This window comes from Pholis gunnellus (assembly GCF_910591455.1).
Source record: "Pholis gunnellus genome assembly, chromosome: 16".
Classification (NCBI taxonomy): domain Eukaryota; kingdom Metazoa; phylum Chordata; class Actinopteri; order Perciformes; family Pholidae; genus Pholis; species Pholis gunnellus.
In genome coordinates this window covers 4,285,683-4,310,569 of record NC_136543.1, presented here as the reverse complement: position 1 = coordinate 4,310,569, position 24,887 = coordinate 4,285,683, and the positions used below count along the sequence as shown (strand labels likewise).

General features: G+C 43.2%; 1 protein-coding gene across 11 annotated transcripts in view; it reads right to left on the bottom strand.

The window, feature by feature from the left end:
- Window positions 1-24,887, bottom strand: part of pleca (plectin a) — a gene marked incomplete at its 5' end in the record, with an annotated part of 80,256 nt that overhangs the window by 11,934 nt on the left and 43,435 nt on the right. For 5 of the 11 annotated variants that reach the window (XM_079175928.1, XM_079175931.1, XM_079175932.1 and 2 more), the window contains 31 exons: window positions 1,797-1,895; window positions 2,716-2,820; window positions 2,897-2,980; window positions 3,223-3,579; window positions 3,708-3,846; window positions 3,943-4,121; window positions 4,380-4,537; window positions 4,978-4,998; window positions 5,185-5,368; window positions 6,258-6,384; window positions 6,479-6,633; window positions 6,876-7,028; window positions 7,176-7,301; window positions 8,208-8,303; window positions 8,462-8,566; window positions 8,662-8,823; window positions 9,057-9,134; window positions 9,521-9,863; window positions 10,301-10,455; window positions 10,548-10,641; window positions 11,268-11,395; window positions 11,785-11,880; window positions 11,978-12,097; window positions 12,697-12,803; window positions 12,933-13,048; window positions 15,218-15,384; window positions 18,425-18,517; window positions 18,645-18,722; window positions 20,515-20,604; window positions 21,811-21,825; window positions 23,298-23,359. In XM_079175928.1, the coding sequence (XP_079032054.1) occupies window positions 1,797-1,895; window positions 2,716-2,820; window positions 2,897-2,980; window positions 3,223-3,579; window positions 3,708-3,846; window positions 3,943-4,121; window positions 4,380-4,537; window positions 4,978-4,998; window positions 5,185-5,368; window positions 6,258-6,384; window positions 6,479-6,633; window positions 6,876-7,028; window positions 7,176-7,301; window positions 8,208-8,303; window positions 8,462-8,566; window positions 8,662-8,823; window positions 9,057-9,134; window positions 9,521-9,863; window positions 10,301-10,455; window positions 10,548-10,641; window positions 11,268-11,395; window positions 11,785-11,880; window positions 11,978-12,097; window positions 12,697-12,803; window positions 12,933-13,048; window positions 15,218-15,384; window positions 18,425-18,517; window positions 18,645-18,722; window positions 20,515-20,604; window positions 21,811-21,825; window positions 23,298-23,359 (3,992 nt within the window). Of the gene's footprint in view, window positions 1-1,796; window positions 1,896-2,715; window positions 2,821-2,896; window positions 2,981-3,222; window positions 3,580-3,707; window positions 3,847-3,942; window positions 4,122-4,379; window positions 4,538-4,977; window positions 4,999-5,184; window positions 5,369-6,257; window positions 6,385-6,478; window positions 6,634-6,875; window positions 7,029-7,175; window positions 7,302-8,207; window positions 8,304-8,461; window positions 8,567-8,661; window positions 8,824-9,056; window positions 9,135-9,520; window positions 9,864-10,300; window positions 10,456-10,547; window positions 10,642-11,267; window positions 11,396-11,784; window positions 11,881-11,977; window positions 12,098-12,696; window positions 12,804-12,932; window positions 13,049-13,596; window positions 14,114-15,217; window positions 15,385-18,424; window positions 18,518-18,644; window positions 18,723-20,514; window positions 20,605-21,810; window positions 21,826-23,297; window positions 23,360-24,887 lie in introns of those variants that run through there. The other 6 variants (XM_079175929.1, XM_079175933.1, XM_079175924.1 and 3 more) reach the window with 2 other exon arrangements.

Here is a 24,887-nt window from a genome sequence, read left to right as displayed (position 1 = left end):
TTGTCAAGTTAATTTAATATGTGGCACACAGAATGACTTTACTTCACAACATCACAGCACGTCACTACACTTTGCTCTCATGCACTTGAGGTATTTAAATTGATCAATGTTTTGTATAATCTGTGATGCAGCCTGGTTATATTTTATGGGTTTGTTGTAAATACAATGATGTATGTAGTGTGATGTTGCTGCTTTGGAATATTTCATGTTTGGGTTTCTAGAGGAACGTTGTTGTGTTATTAAGTCACCATTTGATATTTAGGGTTAGACTCCTCCATCTTTACATTCATACAGAGCAGCTTTCTGTAAAATGTGTAGACTCATTGAGAGGACAGAGGCAAGGAGTAATAAATAATTAGCAGCATGCAACAAAAGATAGCAAGGACAGCAAGTCAGAATACCCCCAATAAGAAGAACAGCAGAATGATGCAGCAAACACAGCATGATTCAAATGGAAGTGACGAGACATAGTAAACTCTGACAACAAACATCAAGAGACGACTTCTACTCTTTAGTAACATGAGCGATGCATTGTGTAATTGTACAGGTGATTGACATTCTAAAAAGGAAGGTCCAACACTTTAGAAACCTGTCATATGTATCTCTAGTTCAGCTCTGGGTTAGAACAGTTATTTCTGGTATATTTGGTAGTAAAAAAAAAAAAAGCTTTACAGCTGCAACTGACAGAAAAATAATTGCCAACTACTTTGATAATCGGGGGGCAAGAAAATAGAGGATGTGTTGCCTTTCTTTGTTGTATATCATTTAAAGATCTTACTTTTGACTCAAAGCTGGAAAGTTGCGATGGGCACGTTTTCACTATTTTTTATTTCATACACTAAAAGAAATCAATTAAAAAATCAATAAATAATGAAAATAATTAGTTGCAGCCCTAAACGGTATTGATACAACTACTAATAAGTCCTTTAAAAAGTGCTTTTATGACAGTTATTATATTAAAATAGTAGAAATACATAAATCTAGTGAATTTCATTAAAGGTTGACATGTCGCAAAGCGAAATCTGATGCCAATTGATTTCAAATTGAGACTTCTTAACTCAATAACGAAAGGTCTCCAAAAAAATCCTGAACCTTCCCTTTAGTACAGACAAGGGTCTGACACGGATGAATGACATGAACTGTGAGGTTTTTAGTTCCTTCTTTTAAATACCTGGTGCTTTGGGGTTAATTCATCTCTTAAGCGTGAGATTAATATTCATCATGACAAAGCACTGGCGAGCAGGTCAAAAGGATCAAACACAATAGAAAGTTAGAAAAGGGTGGGGGGGGGGAGAAAGTAAAAGGTAAAGTAGATTGAAAAATGATACATCTGAGAAGGCAGGCAGCCAAATTGAAGCCTTCAAATCACAAGTGTGGGTGATTTCAAGAGGAAATAAAGAAGCGGATACTAAATCAAGCAGTTGCAAAACGTAAGTGAGATCAGGGCAGATGGCTGCAGCCAAATCAGAGTCATATGTTCTGCCTATGTGACATGATCTGACTAAATACACAGTGTAGGGGAATGAGAGACATATACTGTAGTGGGGATGTGATGCGCTGAAACACCAGGATGAAACCGTTTGCTTCACCACTGAACGCTCTCCTGTCATTCTACACGATGAGTAATCATGTTCAAGTTTTGAGTGCCAACATTTTAGGGAGGAGTTAATGACAAAATGATTTCCCATACATCAAATTGGTTAACAGGAAAAGGGTGGCATTGTTTACGTTAGTAGAACTTTTGGTTTTTGACAGAAACCTGCTCCCGCGTGTCTCCAGAGTCTGTGTGTGATTACCTCGTCATCCTCCAGGCGGCGCTGCGTCTCTGTCATGAACTTAATGTACTGGCTGGTGAGGGTCATCAGCTCACTGTAGCGGGTTCTCAGAGTAACGTACTGAAAGAAATGCAGTGTATTTATTTATCAATTTCGCGCACTCTTTACAGTATATACTTGGTCCCCAGGATCATGTGTAAGCGTTACAGGGATAGTTTGAAAAACGTATTTTAGAGCCCTATGGGGGAAAAAGTGTAGACTGTATATCTAGAACATTTCTTCAGCTTTACCTTGATGTCAGACAGCCCTTTCCAACGGAGAGCTGAAGCCTTTATCTGTGCTCTCCTCAAAAGCCACAAGACTCCATTGCTTTAAAACTTAAAACTTTATTACATTTGTCTGGGTGCAGTGTCTTACTCATAGACACCATGCGGGCAGTAGGAGCCAGAGAACCGCCAGCCTTGTGATTCATGGACACGCCGTTCTACCCGCTGAGCCACAGCCTCCCAGCAACAATCACTCCACCTCGTAAAACACGCGAGTTGCTGGTCTACCTCGACCTCGACTGGTTAGTTAGTTTGTGTCATTGTGCGACTTTGGTGAATCCGAACCAACCTTTTAAAAATACCAAACTATTAAATCGAGGCAGCGGTAGACCAGCAACTCCTGTGTTCTGTGAGGGAAAATGAGGGTTTTCGTCACAGGAGTCTGGTGGCTTTGAAGAGAGCATAGATGGATATTACGGCTTCAGTTCCACGTCTGAAAGGTCTGTCTGTCTGTCGGCAAGTTAAAGCGGTGAAAATATTTTTTCTGTTTTATGGATAAGTACCTCAGGCAACCTCACTTCAAAACATCTGAACTCTCCCTTTAAAGGCATTTTTATAGCAGAGATTCATACCAACTGGCTGTAAGCACATCTTTGCTCTTCTGATAAACTTACCTCTTGAATGATATCATCAGATGCACACTCCATTTTGGGTTTCTTTAAAGGAGATGCTATGGGCTCCTGGAGGGCTTTGTAAGTCAAAAGCTGGAGCTCGTAATCCTAAAAAAAGAAGAAAATAATCTTAAACCCAGCCAGAAAAATAAAAAATAGTAAAGTTTAAAGTATTGGCACATACCTTGACTGAATCAATGTAAGCCTTTGCATTTTTCTGGCAATTTTCAACCTTTTCTTTGTTTTTCTCAATCTCTTCCAGGAGTTTCTGTCAGTAAAAATAAAAACATTTAAAAAAAAACAGACAATGTTTCCCTATTAAAAATGACTTTTTTACATTTTCATTGTATATTTCATAATGATCAACACAAAGCCACATCTACTACAACAGCCAGTAAGTTGTTAAAATCAGTGACGTGCACTGTAACTGAATCTGTGCTATCACTGTGACCACCAGAGGGCATAATGACCTAAAGTCCCCTCACAACTCATTCCTTTCTTATACAATACCTTCTCCTCCGCCAGTTGCTCCTTGAGAGCCTTGCTGTCACCGATGGGCACAGCTTGAATTTTCTCCTGCCTCTGCCTCGCTTCTCCGAGCCAGTGGATGAGCCACTCGTAGCTTCCGTTGTAGGAGTTCATGTGGCGCCCGAGGAGGTCGAGCTCCCGCTTCCTCAGGTCCATCTGAGCGAACACGGCCTGCCAGCGATCCAGCAGGCCGTTGACCAGCTGACGGTAATGCTCCAGTTCAGCGTCGCGCTCGCTGTGGATCCTCGTCATCTTGTCGTTGACAACCGTCGCCTTCTTCAACTCGTCCTGCAGGCGGTCGAAAACAACCTGGTCGCCCTCTGCTTCAGCTTGCATCGCCTGTCAGACGAAAAGAACAAACTCATCACCTATGCAGTCCAGTTTGGGAACAATCCTCGTATAACTTAGAGTTCAATCATAGTATAAAACAAAATATGTACATTGATCTTTCAAAGAAGAGGAAATACCTTCAGCTCACTGCGCTGGTCCTCCACCTCCTTGTCTTTGGCTGGCACTTTGCTAACATCACGCAGACGAGTCTCATAAGTCTTCAGTGTGTCTTCTGCGTCTTTAGTGTTTCTGATCACGACGTCAATGGTCTTCAGCCTGAAATCAAAGAGGTTTGCACTTATATTTTTAAAAAAAGCACAATACCAGCTGGAAATGCACCGCGAAGCGCTCAGAGAGTCACAAAAGCCTCACTTGTCCAGGTAGACGGAGGAGAGGCCGTAGACGTGGTCCATCTTCCTCAGCGTGACGTCCAGTTCGGAGCGCAGCATCGGGGCCGAGCTGGTCTGCTGAGGAGACACCAGGACCTCCTCGGTCTTCTCACTGATGGAGTTCAAGTCTTTCTTTAAGCCCTCCAACTCAGACTGGACTTTCTGTCATTGAAAAAATGGAGGTGGGTTAGAGAACTAATATTATAGCCAATAATATAAATATGTTGCCATTATTTTGGCAGTAAAATCCAACAGTATGTAACAGGATACCTGATGAGTTTTTAAACCCATCATCACTAAGTTGATGACACACTGCTGAGCTCTCCAGGAACACAGTTTCATTTAGGTTACTAGCTTTCCTTCCTGACTTTGTGTTGATGTTGTAAATCTCAGTTTGTTTGCACTGATGTCCGTTAGTACCATTTGCTCTGCAGTCTTCAAGGCGCAGGCTTTGAGCGGCTCCCGGTCCACAGGCTGGCGGAGACGCGTCATTGTTCGGTTCTCACAACCCTCCAGCCTCAGACGGATGTCTTTGATCTTCATCAGGTACGTCTTACACACAGACTCGTCTTGCTCTCCTGGTTGGATTAAAAAAAGTATTGAACTCAGGATAAAATAAGCTCGTTGTTACTCCAAGTGTGATTGTGTGTATTACATTACAAAACTACAGGGTCTTTAGTGTAATTATTGTCTATGATTTGCGAAAGTATTAATGCCACATTGTGCACAGTAAATGTACTTCTTCATGCTTGATTGGTTTCACGTTGATTATTCGTCATAGTGGTTAATTGATCAGTTAACTGATTTAATCATTCAGTGCTAAAGATTGAAAATCAGCTGCTGTTAAACCCATGCAGAGACAAGAATGCAACGATGAGTGAAGTTAGGAGAGGCACAAGTGAGGAACATGAAGCTGATTGAGTTAAAGGATGGGATGAAACATGACACACACAAACACACACACTCCTGTTCAGCCAATCAGAAGCTGCTGCTGCACACTGTAACTGAGGCACCTTACCTGCTCTGGGTGGCACATAGCCTGTAATGTGAATCCAACAGTCAACTTACACTCAAATGACCATGGCTGAATTTCAACACAAATGTCTGAGAAATGATTCGATGAGAAACCCACTAAAAACTGAATAAGTGTGTCTCATAACCATTGAACGACCATGTTGGGGTGACAGAAGAACCGGTGGTCCATGAAATACTGAACAGTACACACCTTGCTCTGCAGAGCTGACCATTGTGTTGTAGTGCTGGTTGGCTCTGTTGTAGTTGGACTCGACCTGCATGCGGTCCTCCGCCCCGAACATCTGGGAGTCCTGGCTGTCTCTCAGGAAGTCCTGGTAGTGCAGCTCCAGGTTCCTCAGTGATAGACGGTACTCCTCCACCCTCAGGGTCTTAAACTGCAAGGGTGCAGATAAGGGGGGGGGGGGGTTAAATGATCGGCAGTATAACAAGTAGAAGAGAGAGGCTAAACCAGATAAACCAAGTTTATTTGAAGTCAGATTTGTGTTTGCATGGTAAGTATGAAACTAGATATGATGAATACTTGTTTAAATGAGGTGAAACAATAACCCTGGCCCCTTCATCTGAATTTAAGTTTACTGAAGCCCTGAGAGGAAAGAGAGACAGAAAAAACCCTGCTGATCTAAGTCTTATATAAATAGTTTTCTCTCTTCCGTTTGTGACTTGAAGGAACATTGTGTAGGATTTAGGGGAAGTTTTGGGCATTCATGTTTTCTTCCAGAGAGTTTCAATCTCTCCATGCACTCTAAACACAAGGTACACATATTGTGTGTTAGCAAGTTGTGTACATTAAAACTCACCGTGAAGAACACATGAATGCTTTTAGAACATTTGGCAGTGGTGCACTTCTGCCTCTTGTGGCCAAAATGATCAAAAATTCTAAAGTTTTTTTTCACCATTTCTTAAGTCATAAACACAGGAGAGAAAACAATTGAGATCAGACATGGATCACCAGAATTGTACTTTCTCACTTACCTCTCTGGGCTTCAGAGTAACTGAGGGGGAACTCATCCGTTTCCACATATTAATGTTAATTGCAGCAGATATAAGAGCAGCAGGTATACTGGCTCAAACAATATCATGACTAGCAGACAACGTTTAATGACAACGTAGATGCTGAATATATTAAAGTTAATAGATTTCTCCCTCCCGTCTTTGGTAACAAGTTCCATTCATTGTCACTGTGCTTCATGGATTTTCTAACAACTTAAAGGCACTGGTAGTGCATTCGTTTTTTCTCTAATACGGTATGCCCGGTGTTATTACCATGGTGATGTTCCAGGTCTTGATGATGTTGATGTCTCTCATCAGGTACTGCCAGGACAGCATGCTCTTCATGTCCACAAACATCGTCTGCCACATCGTCTGCAGCCGCTGGAGGTTTCCGTCCAGTCTGAGGAGGGTTAATGGAGATCAGCACTTAACGCCACACTGTGTGCATGTGAATTTAGAGTTGAAGTAATCTCAGACGGCGACTCTCATCTCACCCGGCAACGCTGTTCACAGCGTCCTTATTAGTGGGTGGAACCAGGAAGCAGATGGACGGCACAGACGCCTCGCTGCCTTTGTCGTTCAGCACCCTCCACTTGAAAGGCTGCGAGTTGTTCAACAGAGCGCACTCGTCCCCTCTGTGGACTGTGATCTGGAAGAAGGTAAATAAAGACTGACTCAATCTGCTACTTGATATTCCTTTAAATTTACTGGTGTTTACCAAGTAAATGACTTCACTTCATGAAAGTGAACTGAAAGCTGGACGCAGCTTTTGAACTCATTCATATTCTCATATTCAATATTAAATAATGTAATCAATTCTGGTTATATCCCAAAATATGAAAGAGAATGAATTAGTTAAAAATAATAACTCCATGCAGTTGAGAGGCCTACCTCCATCTGTTTGAAGTCGCAGACGGCCTGGACGGGCTGTTTGCCCTTTATTGCGGTCGCGGGGTTTCGTGGTTTTAGCTGGATGATGGTCTTGGCCCTTCGCTTCAGGCCTTCCAGGTGAGTTTTGAATTCAGTCAGTTGCTCTTTTTCATCCTGTGAAGATTTAATAAATTGATGTTTTATGGTGTCCCATGCACAATTATTATGGTTAAGCATTCTCTTTTCACTACAGAGCTAAGGTACGATAACGGTGTCTTGATGTGTTTGGTAAGGAAACAACATGATGGTGAAGGAACCCACAGCTGCGTCCTGCAGTAGATCTTCCAGCCGCGTGACTGTGACGGAGCGGTCGCAGGTGTACCTCCTCTTCATTGCGTCCTGCATCTTTTTGAGCTTGTCCTCAGCCTCCTTCACGTCAGAGAAAAACTAGACGAGGACGAAAGTGGAAGAAGTTAAGCTGCAGCGTTGAGAACTCGCCCTAAATACCCAGGCAGCAACAGGTGGTCAAACTAAAGGGCGACACGCGTACTGATGGACAAGAGAGCAATGAAGAATACTAATCGTGCTTTCATTAAGTTAACTCTTTATAGATAAACATCGAAGGGACAGTTGAAAAATGAACGACACATATTTTTCCACCACAAGTGCTATTTATCAATCTAGATGTTCGTGTTTAGTGTAGAGTATTGAAGATACCAGCCGATGTCTTCTCTCCAGTATAATGTGACTAGTCGGCTTGAGGCGCTCAAAGCACCAAAACAAATGCATTTTAAAAAGTCAACAGTGACGTCTCTATCCAGAAATTATGACCCAGTTACTGAAGATAATTCAAAGACCTTGTTGTGAGCCGTTTCATGTCGGAACTATCTTCTTTCTACTAAACTACACGCTCCAACAGTATCAACGCGCAGAATGAAGAATCAATCTAACCTCGATAGCGCTAAATAGCTAACGTTATAGCTCAGGACACCATTAATGTTTACATCTCGCGCTTGCGTGGAGATGTAGTTCCGTAGAAAGAAAAAAGTTCCGACATGAGGAAGGTCAGTGGATAATCTTGAGAAAACGGGTTTAGGATTTCTGGGAAAAAACCCCCATTGCTGTTGAGTTTTGTCTTTGTTTTGGTGCTTTGAGCACCACAAGCCCAGTGCCATCTTGTTCCATTATGCTGGAAAGAAGGCAGACATCTCCACCACTCACACCAAAACTGTCTGGATTGATAAACAGCACTACAGGTCAGAGGATAAATATGTATTTTTGATGTTGGGGGTGAACCGTCCCTTGAACTGGGGTCTTGTGATCTTGGGGTCTTGTGTAAGTTAGTAAACATACCTGGTAGTAGGCGGTGTTTTCTTTCAGGTGGGTTTCGACGCAGCAGCACAGCTGGAGGATCCAACTCCACTGAGTCTGCAGAGCTGCAGTGAAGGCCTGAGCAGGGAGGGTAGTGGTGGAGAACAGGTGTTTTGATGAGGAGGGTAAACATCTGATTTAAAACTAATATAGTCAAAGGCTTTAATTAAAACGTCTACAATTTGACATGGTGTTGAGTAGTCAAGTGAGTCCTTCTCCGTCCTGAATCATCGTACCTCTACAGTCTTCCTGGCAGGGTGACCGTCCCTCAGCAGCTTGTCTCCTGTGGCCTGGACTTCGTTCATCTTCCTCTCCCTGAGCTCCAGATCTCTCATCAAACCCTGCTCGGAACCGAATCACATCACATTCATCATCGTCACGATAAAAGCACTGCCGGTAAACTTGATCAGAACACTGCGTTGCATCGTCACTCTACCGAGTAGTTGTCTTTCTTGGCCGTCATGATGGTGTTTCGTTCGCTCCAGTCGTAGTTGACCTCCTCCTCCTCTTTGTCGTTCAGCCACATCAGCTCTTTGGTGGCTGCGATGACGAAGGCGTGGAGCTGGTCCAGGTACTGCAGACGGGCCTTAGAGGCGTTCTGCAAGTGAGCGTATGACAAAAACATTATGGTGCCTGTTGAGGGACTGATTCTGAAGAAACTGGATGGGAACAGAGCCGCTAAAAAGTGACATCATGGTAAAGTTTCATGCTGTTTTGACTTTACTGAACCTCCATGAGATCAGCTTTATAACATGCACACATAACTTGCTTAAGTTAAAGAAATGAATCTCTTTACTCAGGATCTTTTTTCATGTATTTGTCGTAGCTTACCAGGAGCTTGCTGTACTGCAGCTCCAGTTTCACCAGATACTCGCGATAGGCAGCTTTACTGGCCGGTGAGATCTGACTCTGGAGCAGGAAGAGGCAATAAGAAACATTCCAAACAGGTCAGTCAAGATATAAATGGGAAACAATTAGAAAGAAAAATACTTTAGTTGATTCTGACGATTCTGATTGTTCTAATATTGAATATTAGAGTCTTCTTCACAATGGCAGCAAAATGACTGTATATTATCCAAACCACTAAAGAAAGACAGTTAAGGAAACAAAAAAAATAAAACAGGCAAGTGCAAGAATTTACAACTGCCCTTCCTTTTTTACTTAAATTCTTAAAATATCTATGAATGTCATCATCATCAATGCTACCAGCTTGATCTACTGCGGCTACTATGCTACACCCAATAACCCAATTTTCCCAAATATATCTCTGCTCATGTCAGCTCAGAAGTCTGTACCTCATCCGCCTTTGCCCTCTCGATCTTGGAGCGGAACTCCTCCACAGACTGGTGCAGGCCACGGTGGCTGCCCAGCTGGGACTCGACGGTGGGCAGGTCGGTGCCCCACTCGCCGTCATCCACCCGCCGTTGGTTCTCCTCCACCCAGCCCAGCAGATCCCGGATGTAACGCATGGTGACCTCATCCAGCTCATGCCGCACCCTCATGGGGGCCTGCTGCAGGGTGGTGACCTGGGCGGTGTGGATCTGAGTCATGGGGATCTGTGTGGTGGTCACACCGGACTTGAGGCGCAGGTTGTACTCGCTGCGGAGGTTCACCAGCCTCTCATGGAGACGATACACTCTAGAGCCAGAATAGCAACACAGAATGTCAATTCATTCATTGATTAATCGAAAATAAATCTACAATACTTTATAATTGGTTCATTGTTTAAGTTTTCAAGATCATTATTATCTTCGGGTTCTAGATTATTGGTTCTACAAATTTCACGACAGGGACATTTTATCAAATGAACAATGAATAGAGTGCTGCAGGGATGATGTATTTCTGCCTATACCTTATGTCAGGCTTCTAACCGAAAGCTCATTAAAAAAAGAAAAGGGGAACTGGAAGTGCATAAAACCAAACTCATTTCCAGATAGGACTGAATCCTGCAGCACTCTATTGAGTAGTTAAAAAGAGAGATTAGCAGATCAATTGATAATGAGGAATACTCATTAATTGCAGCCCTCATGTCAAAGGCTGGTCATTTTAAATGTTGCAAAGTTTGATTTTTGCACCTGCGATACATCTGCTCAGCCTGAAGGTGGCGTCCGTCTTTGAGCAGCTGAACATCATTGAAGAGGAAGCGGATCATTCCTTCTGCTTTGTCCAGGTCTGCGTCCATCTCTGCTGTGTGCTGAGCGGGTCTCCCTGAGCTCAGCATCCTCACGTCCTGCAGCACGGAGACAAACAACGTTACATGTGGCTCTAATGACTTCCTGGTAAAGCCGTCTGGATTTGGTGCGTCCTATGTTTGTGTCTCACCGACTGCAGCAGAGTCTCCACCTGGTTGAGCTGCTCCTCACACACCCCCGACTCCATCTGGACCTTACTGACGACCCTCTGAAGTCGCTCCAGCCTGCAGAGGGAGAGGGGGAGGTCAAGGGTCAAAAAACACTTTAAATAAGGTAGACTAACTGACAGTCAAATTAGCCTCCGTGGTACTTTCTAGCTTTTTGTCTGATGTGATTAACGGATTATCTGTTGACAAGGTAAAGTCAGACTAGTGAAAAGAAAGGAACTCACTCTGTCTTCTGGCGGAACAAATACTTTAACTCGTATCCCTGATGCATGAAAGCCATTTTAGAGCCCTGCGTGTTCACTAAAGTAGAGTTTGTGTTTTTTAAAACTCCCCACAGCACTTTCTCCAGTCGTGAAAGCAGCAAAAGCAAAGGCAACGCCCCGATAACCTTGTGATTTTTTTATGACTATATTATTTTTGAGAGATTGTTGCCATGGCGAAAGGCACAGTTGTCATGTGTTTGCCCAATTACTATTTTCACTTCCCATCCCACAAAGCCACCTCAGTTTCCTTGTATTGCCTCAGTGGACTTTATCATTGGGAAATGAGTCATCGTCATGGTCACACAGTAACCAGCTGGTGAATCATTTCTGATCTTTATTTCTGAATATTTGGTTTTTTTAAATGTGGAGTTTGCTTTGGCAGCAGAGCATGTGATGAGGTCTAGATCGTGGTCTACTCACCTCTCAAATTCGATCCTGAGGAGACGCTCTCTCTCCAGTATGGCGATGTGCAGACGGCCCCATTCCTTCTCCACATCAAAGGGATGGTAACCTGGCGGCACCTTCACGTGTCCTGCCTGAACGGCACCCTGCACAATAAGAAGCACATTAGGGCTGCAGCCAACCTTCATTTTCATTATTAAGTGATCCCCCGATTATTTCTTGATTAATGGTGTTGAAATGTCACCAAAAAAGAAATCACAAAACGCAAGTTAACATATTCAAATGTGTTGTTCTGTCCAACCGTTTGCAAAACAAAGTGTCACATTTTAGTAGCTGTAACTAGTCACTAGTCACTAAACAGTAACTGCAACTATGAAACAATTATCAGAACAGTTGCAGATGAATTTTCTGTCAAAGGACTAATCGAGTAATTGATTGATTAATTCAGCACTAAAACAATAAAAACTAAAAGTAAACTGAAGCTAAACTGAAGCTAAATGTTACGATTCTCTCAAACGTTGCTGAGGAAACTCACCTCAAAAGACTTGAAGATGTGTTTGGAGCGGTTCTTGTCTGCCTCTTTAGCAGGAAGCTCGGTTTCCTTATACTTCAGAAACTGACGCCACAGAACCTGCAGATTAGAAAAGGGAATAATAAATGTATCGTCGTCATTGCTTATTCTGCTGTTAGTCGAAACACTTTAAGACTTGAGGCCCAGATCCACTCACCTCGATCTCCTCATAGCTGGTGGGGAACTTCCTCTCCTCAAAGACGAGGATGTGGTGTCTGATCCACTGCAGCAGCATGGTGACCAGCTCATAATACTCCTGCCAACGAAGCTCCAGCTCCTGAAGCACAGATACAGAAAGAGGTTCAAGTCAACAGATTGTTTTATTCGTCATTATTCATTTTTGAGGCATTTCTGCGTTGATTTGACGGAGTAGAAATGAGGGAGAAAGAGGAGAGTGTACCATGCAACAACGGTCCCACGGCTTTGAACCCAGGACGTTGCAGTTATATAGCATGTGCTGCATCCACTCAGCTCCCAATGCTCTCCTATTACACACATCTTTAAAGCTGCTGATGTCGTGACACTGCTTTTTACCAGACTCATGCTTTCTTTGAAAAGGGATTATAAGCTTTACTTGTCTCCTAATGTCAATCCTGCTTTATGGTTTCATGGTGATGATGCTGATAGAAATATGTTATGGTAATTTGCAGTCCTGAGCGGGTGCAGACAGCTGCACAGATAAATAATAAAACTCCGATTTGCACTGTTGCAATCATTGTGAACTGCTCTGTTACGCTACAACTACGCCACAGCTATTACATAAATCAGTAAGGTGATCATTTAGGCCACGTTTAAAATACTACTTCTTGTCTCTGCTGCAAAATGTCTTTATAGTGCTCCGAGAGATGATGTGATGATGAGGAACAGGGGACTCACATTGGCTTTGACACCGTCCTGAACGTCTGGTACCCTCGGCATGGCGTCGTACATAGAGGAGACGTATGTGATGATGGATTTCTCATCTGGATGGGGCACATCCACATCTGTGGATAGAGGTAAAAAAAAAAAGCATTTAAAAAAATAAAAATAGAATTTGAATAGTGTGACGCTGAAGACAAGAAATGCAAACAAGCTCAGATATTCCCTGAGTGAAGCGTTCAGGATTCTCTCACCCTCGGGGTCCAGCAGTCGGGTGACGCCCAGGTCCCTCTCTGCCACGCTGAAGGCCTGCTCCAGATTCTGCTGGTTGCTCTGTCGGTACACTTGGCTCATGTCGATCAGAGTGGGCCTGCAGACAGCAAGCAGCCAGAGAGAACCGTGAGTGCAAATTGGTGGTTACGCTGTTATAAATGTCAATAAAGACTTAATAAACGTACATCATGTGTGACGGCTGAAAGTCTCAGAGAGAAAGATACTCATTAATCACCTTTCAACATTCCTCTTTCATTTTCTCACCTGACAGCCATAATTTCATGTTGAAGGCTGCCAGGTAAAAAAATATTTGACATTTGACATATTTGATGTTGCTGCAGGGAGGTTTGATCACGTGTGTGTTTCCTGATACCAGGGAGGGCAAGCAAAAACATGAGTCCTCACTGCCAGAGATGCTTCAAATTCCCCCATCAGTTTATACACAAGGAGGACAGACACATTGCCTTTGAGTGAACTTTAACAGGAAGATAACTGCAGTCTAACATGTCGCCACAAGTTCAGAGCATAAAAGATAAAAGTGCCTCTCATGCCTACAAACAGCAAAGACACAGATAACTTTCAGGACACAGATTGTGGAGTAAATTCTGCACATTTAAGCTTCATTGGAAAAAGTATTTTGCATACGCTTGCACGACTCTCTGGATGTAGTATTCTCTGTGTGCCCGGGTCGGTTCCTGCTCCACGTAGCAGGCCTGTCTGTAGGACAGCCTGTCCCTGCTCAGGTGGAGGAGGTGAGGCTCCGATCCCGACTCGTGCTCCTCGCTCTGGGAGACTCGCCGGGAGCGAGCACCGGGGCTGGTGGAGCCTCGGCCCGAGTCGAAAGAGTTCTCGGTGGGGATGTCCTCACACAGCATGACCACCCGGTCCTCCAGGTCACTGACTGAGCCCGCTGTGCTGCTGGACGCACTGTTCAGACGCCTCTTTGAGTGAAACCTCCTCTTTAGTTTCATCATTGTAGCAACGGTCAAGTTTCGCGGCACTTCCAAGTGAGTGAGGTCAAAATGTTTGCTTTTATATAGCAAAAAAAATTAAATAAATAAAAACTATGAAAAAAATACCACTGATTTTATTCTGGCTCAAGTCCACTGGTAATTCCTAATTATATCCAATTCTCTTCTTATTGTGAGTTGTTGGTCAGACTTCTGTTGCAGCCGATCGTCGCCGAGACTCCTCGCTGCAGCCGTTAAATCTCTGCACGTCCTGCTCTTCCTCCTCCAAGAAAGAATCTATGGTGGAGCAGTCAGCGTACCTGTGTTTTGCTACAACCTGCCGAGGCTGCAGCGAGCATAGCTCCAGGGCATCCTTTTCTCAAATGAGATTGATACACCCACACCGGGAAAAGAAAACTCTCTCTCTATTCAAACCGAAGGAAGCTTACTCAGGTTGTTGATGTTATTTTTGTGTTGCGTGGTACGCCCTCCTGCAGGGCTCATTGTGGTGCTCCACCCAAAATATATGGTTTGAGTAGAACACGATCGCCTGCTGTAGGCTTCTACATTTTGTAGTTTCTGTATTGAGGTGGTCAGCTGGTTTTCACAGCAGGAAAAAGTATTAAATCGTCTATAAAAGCTTTTTAAACTTCAAACAAAAATCTTTTTTTTTACACCTAAGTATGTTCAAAACAGTCTTATTTCTACCTAATTACGACTGGTATTCTAATGGACGCAGCTTATTCAGAGTTACCAGAGAGATTCCAGGTCAGAAGCCATCTGAATGAAAATAAATCACTGAAACGACTGAGCTGTGGTATTTATCTCGACGTTTGATTTACAATAGCCGAGCCACATTTTGTCCCGACAAGTCAGGTGTGCTGCTGTAAAACTCAAATAGGATTTTGGCATTCCTGCCTCTGTACAAGTGAAATATGAAAGGTCACAGAGAAGATTTTTGAAGAAAGTGGAAATTTCATGTCCTACGGTGTTACAAGATCCCAAGTCCAGGCAAGCTCTTCTAATCAGAAAATACTTCTGCGTGGTTTTAAAAAAAGAAATGCTTCAGTGCAACAAGCTCCCATGGCATCCCTTCTTAGATAATCCTAAGGCAGTGTTAATCACATTTTAGCTCCTTATGGCATTGTCTGTTTATTGCATGTATGCTAAATTCAAAGTTTTGTCTTTCTTGCCCTTTTCCCCTTTAGCGTACCATTTTTGTCCAACACTTGGTAAAGACCAGACGTAAGAGGTAAGAGGTTTGACTCAAACTCCTAAGCCTGGCAGCCTCCGTCTACTGAGCATCGGCGTCTCACCTGTGTTTGTGTATGATGGCGTTGAAGAGCTTGCCGTCCCTCCAGCCGGTGGTGAAGTTGTCGCAGCGCAGGCCCTGGTATCCCTCCACCATCCTCTGGGACCAGAGCAGCAGCTTCTCCTTGGCCGTCATGTCGTCCGACTGGCCGTTCACCTGAATGTCTGAGATCTGAAGGAGGAGACGGTGCAACTAGTCAGAGATGGTAAACTTCCATTTCATTTCTTTTAAAAAGTTCTGATGAGGTTTAGCTCTGGATACTTTGGAGTTTGAAGCACTTATTTTAAGTCACTTTGGATGAAGGTAACTTGAGTTTCGAGTGAGTTTCGAGAGTTTTTCCTAATTGTTACATCTAACGCTTCCACCAACACCGTTATATTTATAAAAGTAAAAATAAATTGACTTTTTTTCCTCTTGGTATCGACTTTCTTTCCTTTGATGTTTCTGTATTGAAGGAGATTGAAATGTTGGCTGAAGGGCTGGATAACTTCCAGTTTGCCCGCTGATTTCTTCCAGACTTGAGATGAGTCACGTTAGAAACCTCAAATAACAACCAGAACTTTTACTCGGAGGGCAAAAGAAACATTTAACTCACTGTTTTGGAGAGAAACACAAAACCGTTGATTAAACGCCAGAAAAAACAGAAATCATAAGAGTGAAAAGTCACAGATCTTAAAAAGTTATACTGTTCCAAACAAACATGCTCAATAAATACTCTGGCTGCTGTGAATGAATGTTGGACTGTGTACCAGAACCTCCACAGGCTGATCTCTCTTTCTTTAAGAGCCGCGAGGCTCAGCTCTGCAAGAATACACTACTGAAAATAATCACTCAACAATGTGTCTTTTCTTTGTGTGAAAGACAAGACTTCAAATAAACCTCAGGTTTAATCAGTCCAGATGTCCTCTTAGGTTAATCCTAGCGCTGCTATGAATTTGACTATTTACATTTTGCAGCCGTTGACTCGCTGTGTCTATTTTGCATGAATCCATCATCCAGTAGTGTCTGCCGGTGACATCTATCATCAGATGCACAAACGGTACTTATTAAAAGTCCTCGCTGTTTGTTTTGGTGTGCTTGACGTGCCAGACGGGCGGGGCTCTCTACAAAACTAGGCACAAGTCGTAAAAAGTCCCAACAATCACAGGAAAACCTCTGAAAGTGAACTCTGTATGTTTGATACTTGAGTTGTCTTGATGCAGAAAACTTTACAGACTCCGTTCAGTTCAAAAGAAATGTCTGCAACTCGGGGTGTCTATGTCACTACTTGGGGATGTTTTTACCCAAATATAAGACCAGATATGAATTATATATTTTATATATAATATATATATATATATACACAGAATATACTGTATATATATATTTCATTTTTTATCCAAAAGCGAGGTAAATTTGTTGTATGTTCTCTGCACATTATGCGTGAAGTGAAGCTCACAGTCTCTTACTGGAAGAAATGTGGTTTTATAATCACGACATACTATTTCCAGAGTTTTTAGGTATGACGATGAGTCAGAGCAGAACTAGCAATTTCACTTACAGGCTCTTCTCTTTTTTTTTTTTTTTTTTTGCAGGAAAGGGTGGAGGAGGGAAAAAAGAATGCATCTCTTCCTTCTGCTATTTTCCCTTCAGAAGGGAAACCCCGGTGCTACAGTGTGGACGTGGGCACAGAGTGACTCAGAAGCTCAAACAGGACCTCCGCCCTCGCAGCCTCTTTTTTAAAAGTGTCGAGAGAATATCGGCTCCCTCTGTCAGGAGACGGGACCATTGTTCACACCGGTGTATTAGTGAAATGGGATCTGCACCTGGGGAGCTCAGGAGGAATACACCATTGTGTGTGATGACCAAAACAAAGAGGTTATGGGTTTGTTTTTGAAGAAATAATAGCTGCCTGATGACTAAGTGCATCTACATGGACGTTTTGTTTTGTTTTTCTTACTTATGTTCAGGTAGATATCAGAGAAAATATAACTTTTATAACATTCCTGTCATTTCCACTGCAGCTTCTGAGTCACGCCCACGTCTCCTTCCAGCTTTCTCATGGGAATCACTGAGTCACACGGGATGGGGAAAAGGATCCCACATCCCAAAATAACCATCATACCCATCAAAGAATCTCCACGTACTCCCACTGCTTCCCCCCGAAATCTACCAAACCATCAGCTAAATGAATATCCAAACACGCCTCTTCTTAAATCAGGAACACATCTGCCCAACGACGATTTCTTTTCTCCATTGTGGCCTCTGCTGCTATAGGTGGTATAAGCAATTTCATACTGTTAATGTTTGAGTGAAACATTTTTAATTTAATGGTAACCTACAGAAAGAAAGCTCTGAAATGTACCTGTGAACATCCTTCCTGTAAAATGAATGAATAGCTTTTTTTTCAATGTTTAGACTGGGTGTACTGGAGGACAGGAGAAGCGGTAGAGGTTGTATATAAAAGCCTAAATGCTGCCAAATGTTCAACGAAGCCCATTTGGAAATGATTGGCTGTTGGACTCTGTGCCGTACTGTAACTGCTGTGTCAACATCAGGAGAAATCAAGGCTGATGATTGAACCCCGAAGAGGGAACGGACCTCCGAGCCGCGGAAGCAAACTAATCACAATGTAATGAAAGTAAACTATGAAACGCATGGTACTCCTGCAATGGAAGAATTTGATCTGAAGCAATTAATGTGCAGTTTAAAAGATAAACAACACATGCAGTTCAGGAAATGTGAGTCAGCTGCTCCCAACAAGGCTCAGTCAGTCTACTTTGAATACATGCAAAATGCAAGAACATGCAAATTAAATAACGACTGAGTTTTTGTGTCCAAAAGCTTCTCTCAAATCTCCTAATTTAACTTCACTGTCGTACTGACAGTAAACTAGGGCTGGAATGTTTTGTGTATTTAAACTGAACCGTCACTGTAATTTGATTGATGCAATTAGTGCAGAACCGAAGTTCACACGCCCAAATTCTGTCTGGAAACTGTTAACGCTGTACGAGTCAGTCCAGAAGAGATGCTTTTAAGTTTTATAGTCTATTGAGGACTGGTGCCGATTATGAAAGTATTTGTTCAGTGTTTGCTTTGAATTTTCCGTTCATCTTTGAAACCTGCACCAGTCAGTTTGAAATAAATGAAAAGAAATGGATCTTTATGCATTTGCGTTTCTTGCATTGCGTGACTTCTGTGTACCGTTACACACCTACAGTGTCCGACATACCTGGAAGTGAAGGATGATGGTCCATATCAGCCCCAGGGTCAGCTTGGGGTTTCCATCTGCAATGTCGTCATTCCTGATGTTGACCAGTTTGACCTGAAAAGGTGCCGTTTTCAGGTTAGCGCGGAAAGTTGAAACAGAGAAACGGAACTCAACAAGGAGGAAAACAGAAACATTCAAATGCTCGTTTTATGAAAATGTGCATGATTAAAAATCGACTGACCTGTCTGCGTTTGAGGAAGTCCAGGGCGATCTGTACATTCTGCAGCTTGTGGAAGCGCATTCGGCCTTTCTCCCGCGGCTGCAAGAGAGGAAGAGAACTCATTAAAGTGTGTTGAATGATCGACAAACAGCAAGGCCCCATGACTGAGGAACAAGGTGTCTCGGTGTCCAGCAACACCTTGCTTGTGCTTGAAACAAAAGATCTACTCTACTGGATAAAAACAATCATCACAGTCATGGTCTGAACTTAAAATTAAAAATACAGCAAATTTGAAGTGCGATTTCAAATTCTGCGTGATTGTGATCAAAGCGTTTGGTCAGATCTGACCCTAAATGACGCCAGAAATGCATTCGAACAGACCAGCCAGCATGTCTGCAGGTGAGAGCATGTTGATGAATGATACACGATCTGAGTGATTCCCCCCGATCATCCTCCTCATTTTCTATTAGACCTGCAATCAACTTTCTTCTGCACCATTGTTCTGAAACACCTTTTACATCTTATACTGTCTGCAGTCCAGTCGAGCAGGATCTCTGATTTCTAAACCTGCTCAGAGTTACCCAGCAGCGCCGGGCCACGACATGCATTGGTGCTCCACGTCTTAAGGCGGTAAGAAGCTTTGTTGCAGAATTAGTCAACATATCAGCTCGCATGTGATGGAATTTGTGCCTTTGCTTTCAATGCAGTGAAGGAACCCGATACTTGACAATCTTAAAGGAGCATGCCAGTGATGGTCTGTATGTTTAAGTAAAAAAAAAGGCCAGTTTGATATTTAACTAGCAGAGAGACAAGACATGTCTGAGATAATGACCGAGATCACTGATTCTGCTTCATTTTTTTTTTTATCATCCTGTCCTGGTGATGCAGGCGCACGCCGGAACCATTGTGTTAAGAATCTCCTGGTTGGTGCGTTCAGGTGTAATCCAGTGATGAAAAGCTTTGGATTCATGAACCATTTGTCAGAAAATTAAACAAATCATGTAAAAGGATCATGTGAATATTGTCTTCTTCTTTTTTTTCCTGCAAATTCTAAAATCCAGGATGTACGGTCGGGTCCTTTAAGTATGTTTTTTCAAGGTTCCAATTGAAATTTGAGTGAAAACTTAAAATTGAAAGAGCTGATTATTCGACTCCACATACGAAAAATAACTACCCTAAAATGCATTTTAAATAATCAATGCCTGTAGAAATGATCCCACTAAAACCCCTACTAGCACCTCCCATCTCCTCAAAGACTCCTGACCTCGGCTAGCTCACTGATAAAGTGGAGGACGACGATGTGGACACAGAAAAGGGAACAATACAGGGAGTGTGACTGTCATCATGCACAACCCAGCAGCCCGACGCCCGCAGTCCTGGCGCCACTCACCAACCGCACGTTCCTCACAACGTCGCGCTCCCTCGGCTACCGCAGCAAGAGCATCGCAAGAGAGGAAGGCGGAGGCACAGGGGAAGAGGTCAGGGCAAAGGTCAGCAGGAATTAGATAAAAGGAAAATAAACCAGGGGTCAAACAAGTCAGTGCAGAAAGGTTACGAGATGGAAGCAAAGAATGAAAATTAGTGTCTTAGGGCGACATCACCGGAAGGTGTGTTCCCAAGAAAACAGCTACGGTAAGAAAAGTAAAAAAAAAAAGAGTGCGCATAACCGCAGCATGTTCTGAAATGTCCAAAAAACCTCCACAGAATCAAAGTCAACACATGCTCAGAAAAACATATAAAGCGGTTCACGTTTACAGCTGACTGGACAGAAGAACAAATACGGCAGCAAAATAAGTCAGTGGGACAAGAGGACAGGTTTGGACAGGACAGGGCGGTTAAGGCAGAAGCAGATGTCCTCACAGCTAAGGGGTTAAAGGTCACCAAAGCTCACCAGCGTCTCTCCGGAGAGCACCTCCAGCAGGGAGATGAGGTTGTGTCCATCTCTGAGGTCCTCGTACAGGTCAGTGATGTGTCTCTGGGTCTGTGGAGAGAAGACAGGAGGCAGATGTTCCTGATAAGAATATTGATCCACACATTTGAGTCAGCGTCAGTGGAGAGCCACAGCTTAACGTTCACACATGATACAAACAGCACTGGACCACCTCAACACAAACAGTGGGGAGGGATTGGACTCGGCACAGACACCTGTGACTGAATCCCATAATGTTATGTAAAAATGAAAAAAAGCAACTTAAAAGGAAAGTGTGGATGTTTTGAAGTGGGGTTGTGTGAGGTTCTTATCCAGAGTCAGTGTATTGTGGAGTACCAGGAGTACCTTAGTATCAACTGAGGTAGAGTTCTTTAAGTAGCTGAATAGGTTCTGCTGCTGTGCCCGTCCACAGCAGTACATGATGCTTCAGTGCTGGTACCCCACTCTGTTTCTTATAACCGGGGGCCTTGCCCACCGCCATCTGCTGTGGATGAGTACCTCATACAACCGCACTTCAAAACCATTCCTTAAAAGGATGGGGCACAACAACAACTGTCTGCCTCCTGCAGCGGCAACTGCGTCCACATTTGGGGTTCTTTTAAAAAGTTTTTATGTTCATAATTTTGGCTGTGATTCAGGTGAAAACCACAGTGAGTACTAGAATGTTGGTTAAAATCCCTCATTGCATAGTGAAGCCGTGTACAGAAGGTCAAAGTTCAACCCTGAAGTTCAGTAAAGCAAAATATAAGAGATTCTTTTCAAATGTTTTTTGGGTAAATAAGTTTATTTTTGCCTTCATTTTCTTTGGTCGCTTATTTCCCATCATCCTCTTGGATGTGGTGATGTTGCCGTATCCCCCTAATCACAGCGATAAAGTTGATCATCAAAATATTACGTCATAACCAAAAGGACGGACATCAGAACTATTATCTGTATAAAGGTATATATTGATGACACGTCCAGCTGACTTTATTATTTCTCTCTCTTATTACTTCATAAACTGTATTTGTTATTTCTTTTAGCTGTTGTAGTGAGTTACAGAAGGTGAAAAGACAAGTTGCACTGCAGAAAAGGCTCTGACAGGAGTTAGAAAGGAGGCCGAGTGTTAAAATGAAGGAGGAAAACAAGGGTCAGGGGTTAGAAGCTAAGGAGCTCAGGTAACGGATGGGAGGGAGAGAGGGTAGAAATGTGTACACAGACATGCAGGCAGGAATGAATGTTTGTCCACTCAGCACTCTGCTCACTGACAGCACCTACCTCTGCCTTCCAGTGCTGATGGGAAAAGGATGGGAGGACAGGATGAAGGATGGAAAGAAGAAACAGTTTGATGAGAGGAGGTATAAAACAGCAGGGACTCGTGAGGGAGGAGAACAGACGACAGACAGCAGACGCTGGTTGGATTTGACACACAAAGACACTTTTCCTGTTTGTTATTTAATCGTTTGATTTGACTGGTCCCATCCAAAACGTTCTACAACTGTTCTTTCAGCATTGTTTTTATGAATGTTTGTGGTCTGCATTCGCAAAAGTGAAATCAAACACAGACCTACGTCTGGTCTTCCTTCCCTGAAATCTGAAGACATGCTGCAGTAGAGACAGCTGGCGAACAAAAATGGAGCGTTCATGTAGTTTAATCCCATGACTGTCTAAAAATGCCTCGAGGGCAGCCAGATCGCCGACCCGCTCGGGCTCTTTTGGACCCAAATCTGAGGGATTTCCAGACAAAGGAACGAGGACTCGGACAGGACGCACACTGAGAGGACAGCAGACATTCCTCACAGTTTAACACACTCCAGTTCCTGTGTGAAAACACTTGTCTGTAAGGAAGTCACTTAACTGTGTCTGTTATAACCGTAGACTGTATGAAACATTTTCATTTAGTTGCTAAAAGTCTTCATGTTTTAGTGGATTCACTTCTTAATCTTTTAGTCCATAGAAGGACATGAAATAGTCAGAGCCATCTTCACATGATAAATCACTTGTTTTCTGTCAAATGACTAATAGTTTTATTCATTAATTGATATGTAAAATGATTGTCATTGTAGCCGCAGCCCTTTATTCTGCACCTGACTACATAGATTGGGGCTTGCATTACACATAGGAAGTGATTCCTTTTTGAAGGGTCATGGGCCAGAACCCTAGACGAGTATTGCCTTACAGTACAGTATACCCCCCCCACAGTTCTGCTGTGGAGGTCCCTGCTCCCCTGCAGAGCCCTGAGACTGGAGCCCAGATGTAAAAACCTGAGCGATGCCGCTGTTCCTAAAGCGAGGCCAGGTGTCCGTGACTCACCCCCTCACATGCATACAGTTAACACAAAGGAGGAGCGATTTGTATAAGGGTTTTGGGGTTTTTTTTCTTCAACTTTTCCAAAGAGGGTGAGGGTTAGGTTTCACTTGTTTTGTCTGATTTTGCTTTGTGTATCCGTTTCCAGTTTATCTGTTTTTACAGCCCTTAGACTCATCGATCAGACACAGTGTGTGTAATTGAAGCTATTGTAACCAGGTGGGATATGAAAGTAACTGCTGGAACTGAACTTAATCACAGCACCCTTTGGGGTCATTTAAGGACAGCTGAAGTCCTTCTAATTACCGGGAAGAATGCACTCAGTTACAAGCTGAAGTGACGAGTTTATTTACCTTTTTTTTTCTTCCTTGTTTCATAATCTACATCATCTCTAAACAAATGTACATTTGTATGACAGTAAGTATTGCGTTATGAGTGTTGCTGGAGACGGATGTTACCTTCATCAGGTGCTTGTTGACCCATTTTGTGAAGGTCTTTTTCTGAACTCGGTCACGTTCATCTGTGGAGAGACAGATCACACAGACGCTCAGTTCAGTCAGCTGTTACAAAGCAAGAGTTGTTACTCCGTTAGCTACACCCATTAGTGGTGATCATTTGTCCAAAACATTTACATTAATGTCAGCATGCTAAATGTAAATGATCTCACAGGGACATAAAACACATATACTTAAAAATAGATCAATAATCTATCACTGTATCACTAGTTGTACTGGATGTTTAATGATTGCTCAAAGAAAAAAAGAAAAAATGCAAAGATATTTTTGTTCACATAGTATAAATGAATCAAGGGCTGCCTGGAAGACCTCTCTCTATAGAGCAATGCCTCCCAAACGTGTGGGTTTACGAGCTCCTCAGAGGGAGCCATGTCTTCTCCCAGTCGTCACAGACTGCACATGTCTACCAGCTTGAAAGAGTTAGCCAAAGGGTTCTCATGGATTTAGTCAAATGATTTTTAGAAGCCCGAGGCAGTCAACTTAAGCAGAAATTGGACCACGTCATTAAAAAGAAATTCCCATCCCATACAAAAATAACAGTGAAATCCCAGAGGGGTCCTGACCCACGAGTTGGGAACCACATGCTGTAGAAGATGGTTGGCGGTAAACATAGTGAGGGTCCCACATCTGATGAGACCCCTCCTGAGCTCATCACTTAGGTTAAGAAAAGAGAGACAGTCTGATCCCCGAAGCCACAAGGCTGAACATGAGACTGCACAAGCTGCTTCGGGTGACACAGAAAGGGAACCACCCTCCCTCTTACAGTAGTTTAGAATGAGTCCATCCACACAGAGGAAATAAAAGGTGTCTCGTCGCTTGTCAGGTGGGATGTGTAATTTACCGCCGACATCCCTCAGATTAGCACCTCTACGGGAGCGTGTTTCTACTTGCACCACTGGTGCTCTTGTGGTTTTCACTTCACAGTATGATTACTACAAACAGGGCTCTCGCACACCAGCAGGTTGATCTCGTGCAATGTTTCCCCTTCTCTACCAACTGCCACAGGAACACTTTCACTTCTTCACTGTGGCGATGAGAGTGGCTGTCAAACACAAGAGGCCGGTATGACGCAACAAAACAAGTCTGCCTTTGAAGAATAAGTGATTAGGGACCTGATCTGAAGACACAGTGAAAGCATTATGTTGTCATTACAATGATTACATTATCTGGATGGATTGAAGAGATCAGATGAAGAGGGAACAGAGAGAGAGCGAAGGAAGCGGCATCCCGTGGTGCCGACGCCCATGCCGAGGTGGCATCAGGCCGCTGACTCACAGGCGCGCTCGTGACTGTTTCAGAGTCTAACCACAGCAGTGAAATAAACCCAAAAGGCAGAGGGATTCCTCAAGTTAATAATAAGTTCCGTAGAAAACAAATGAGCTGACATGTCGGCTGTTATTCCGGCTGCTCGGGACACTGTTGTTCATGATCAAGGTCTAACAACATTCAAAAACTCAAACAGGAGAAATGAAGGACACCAAAGCTAACTATACCCGACTTCCCTCTAACAGATAACGTGTGTGCTTAGCAGCA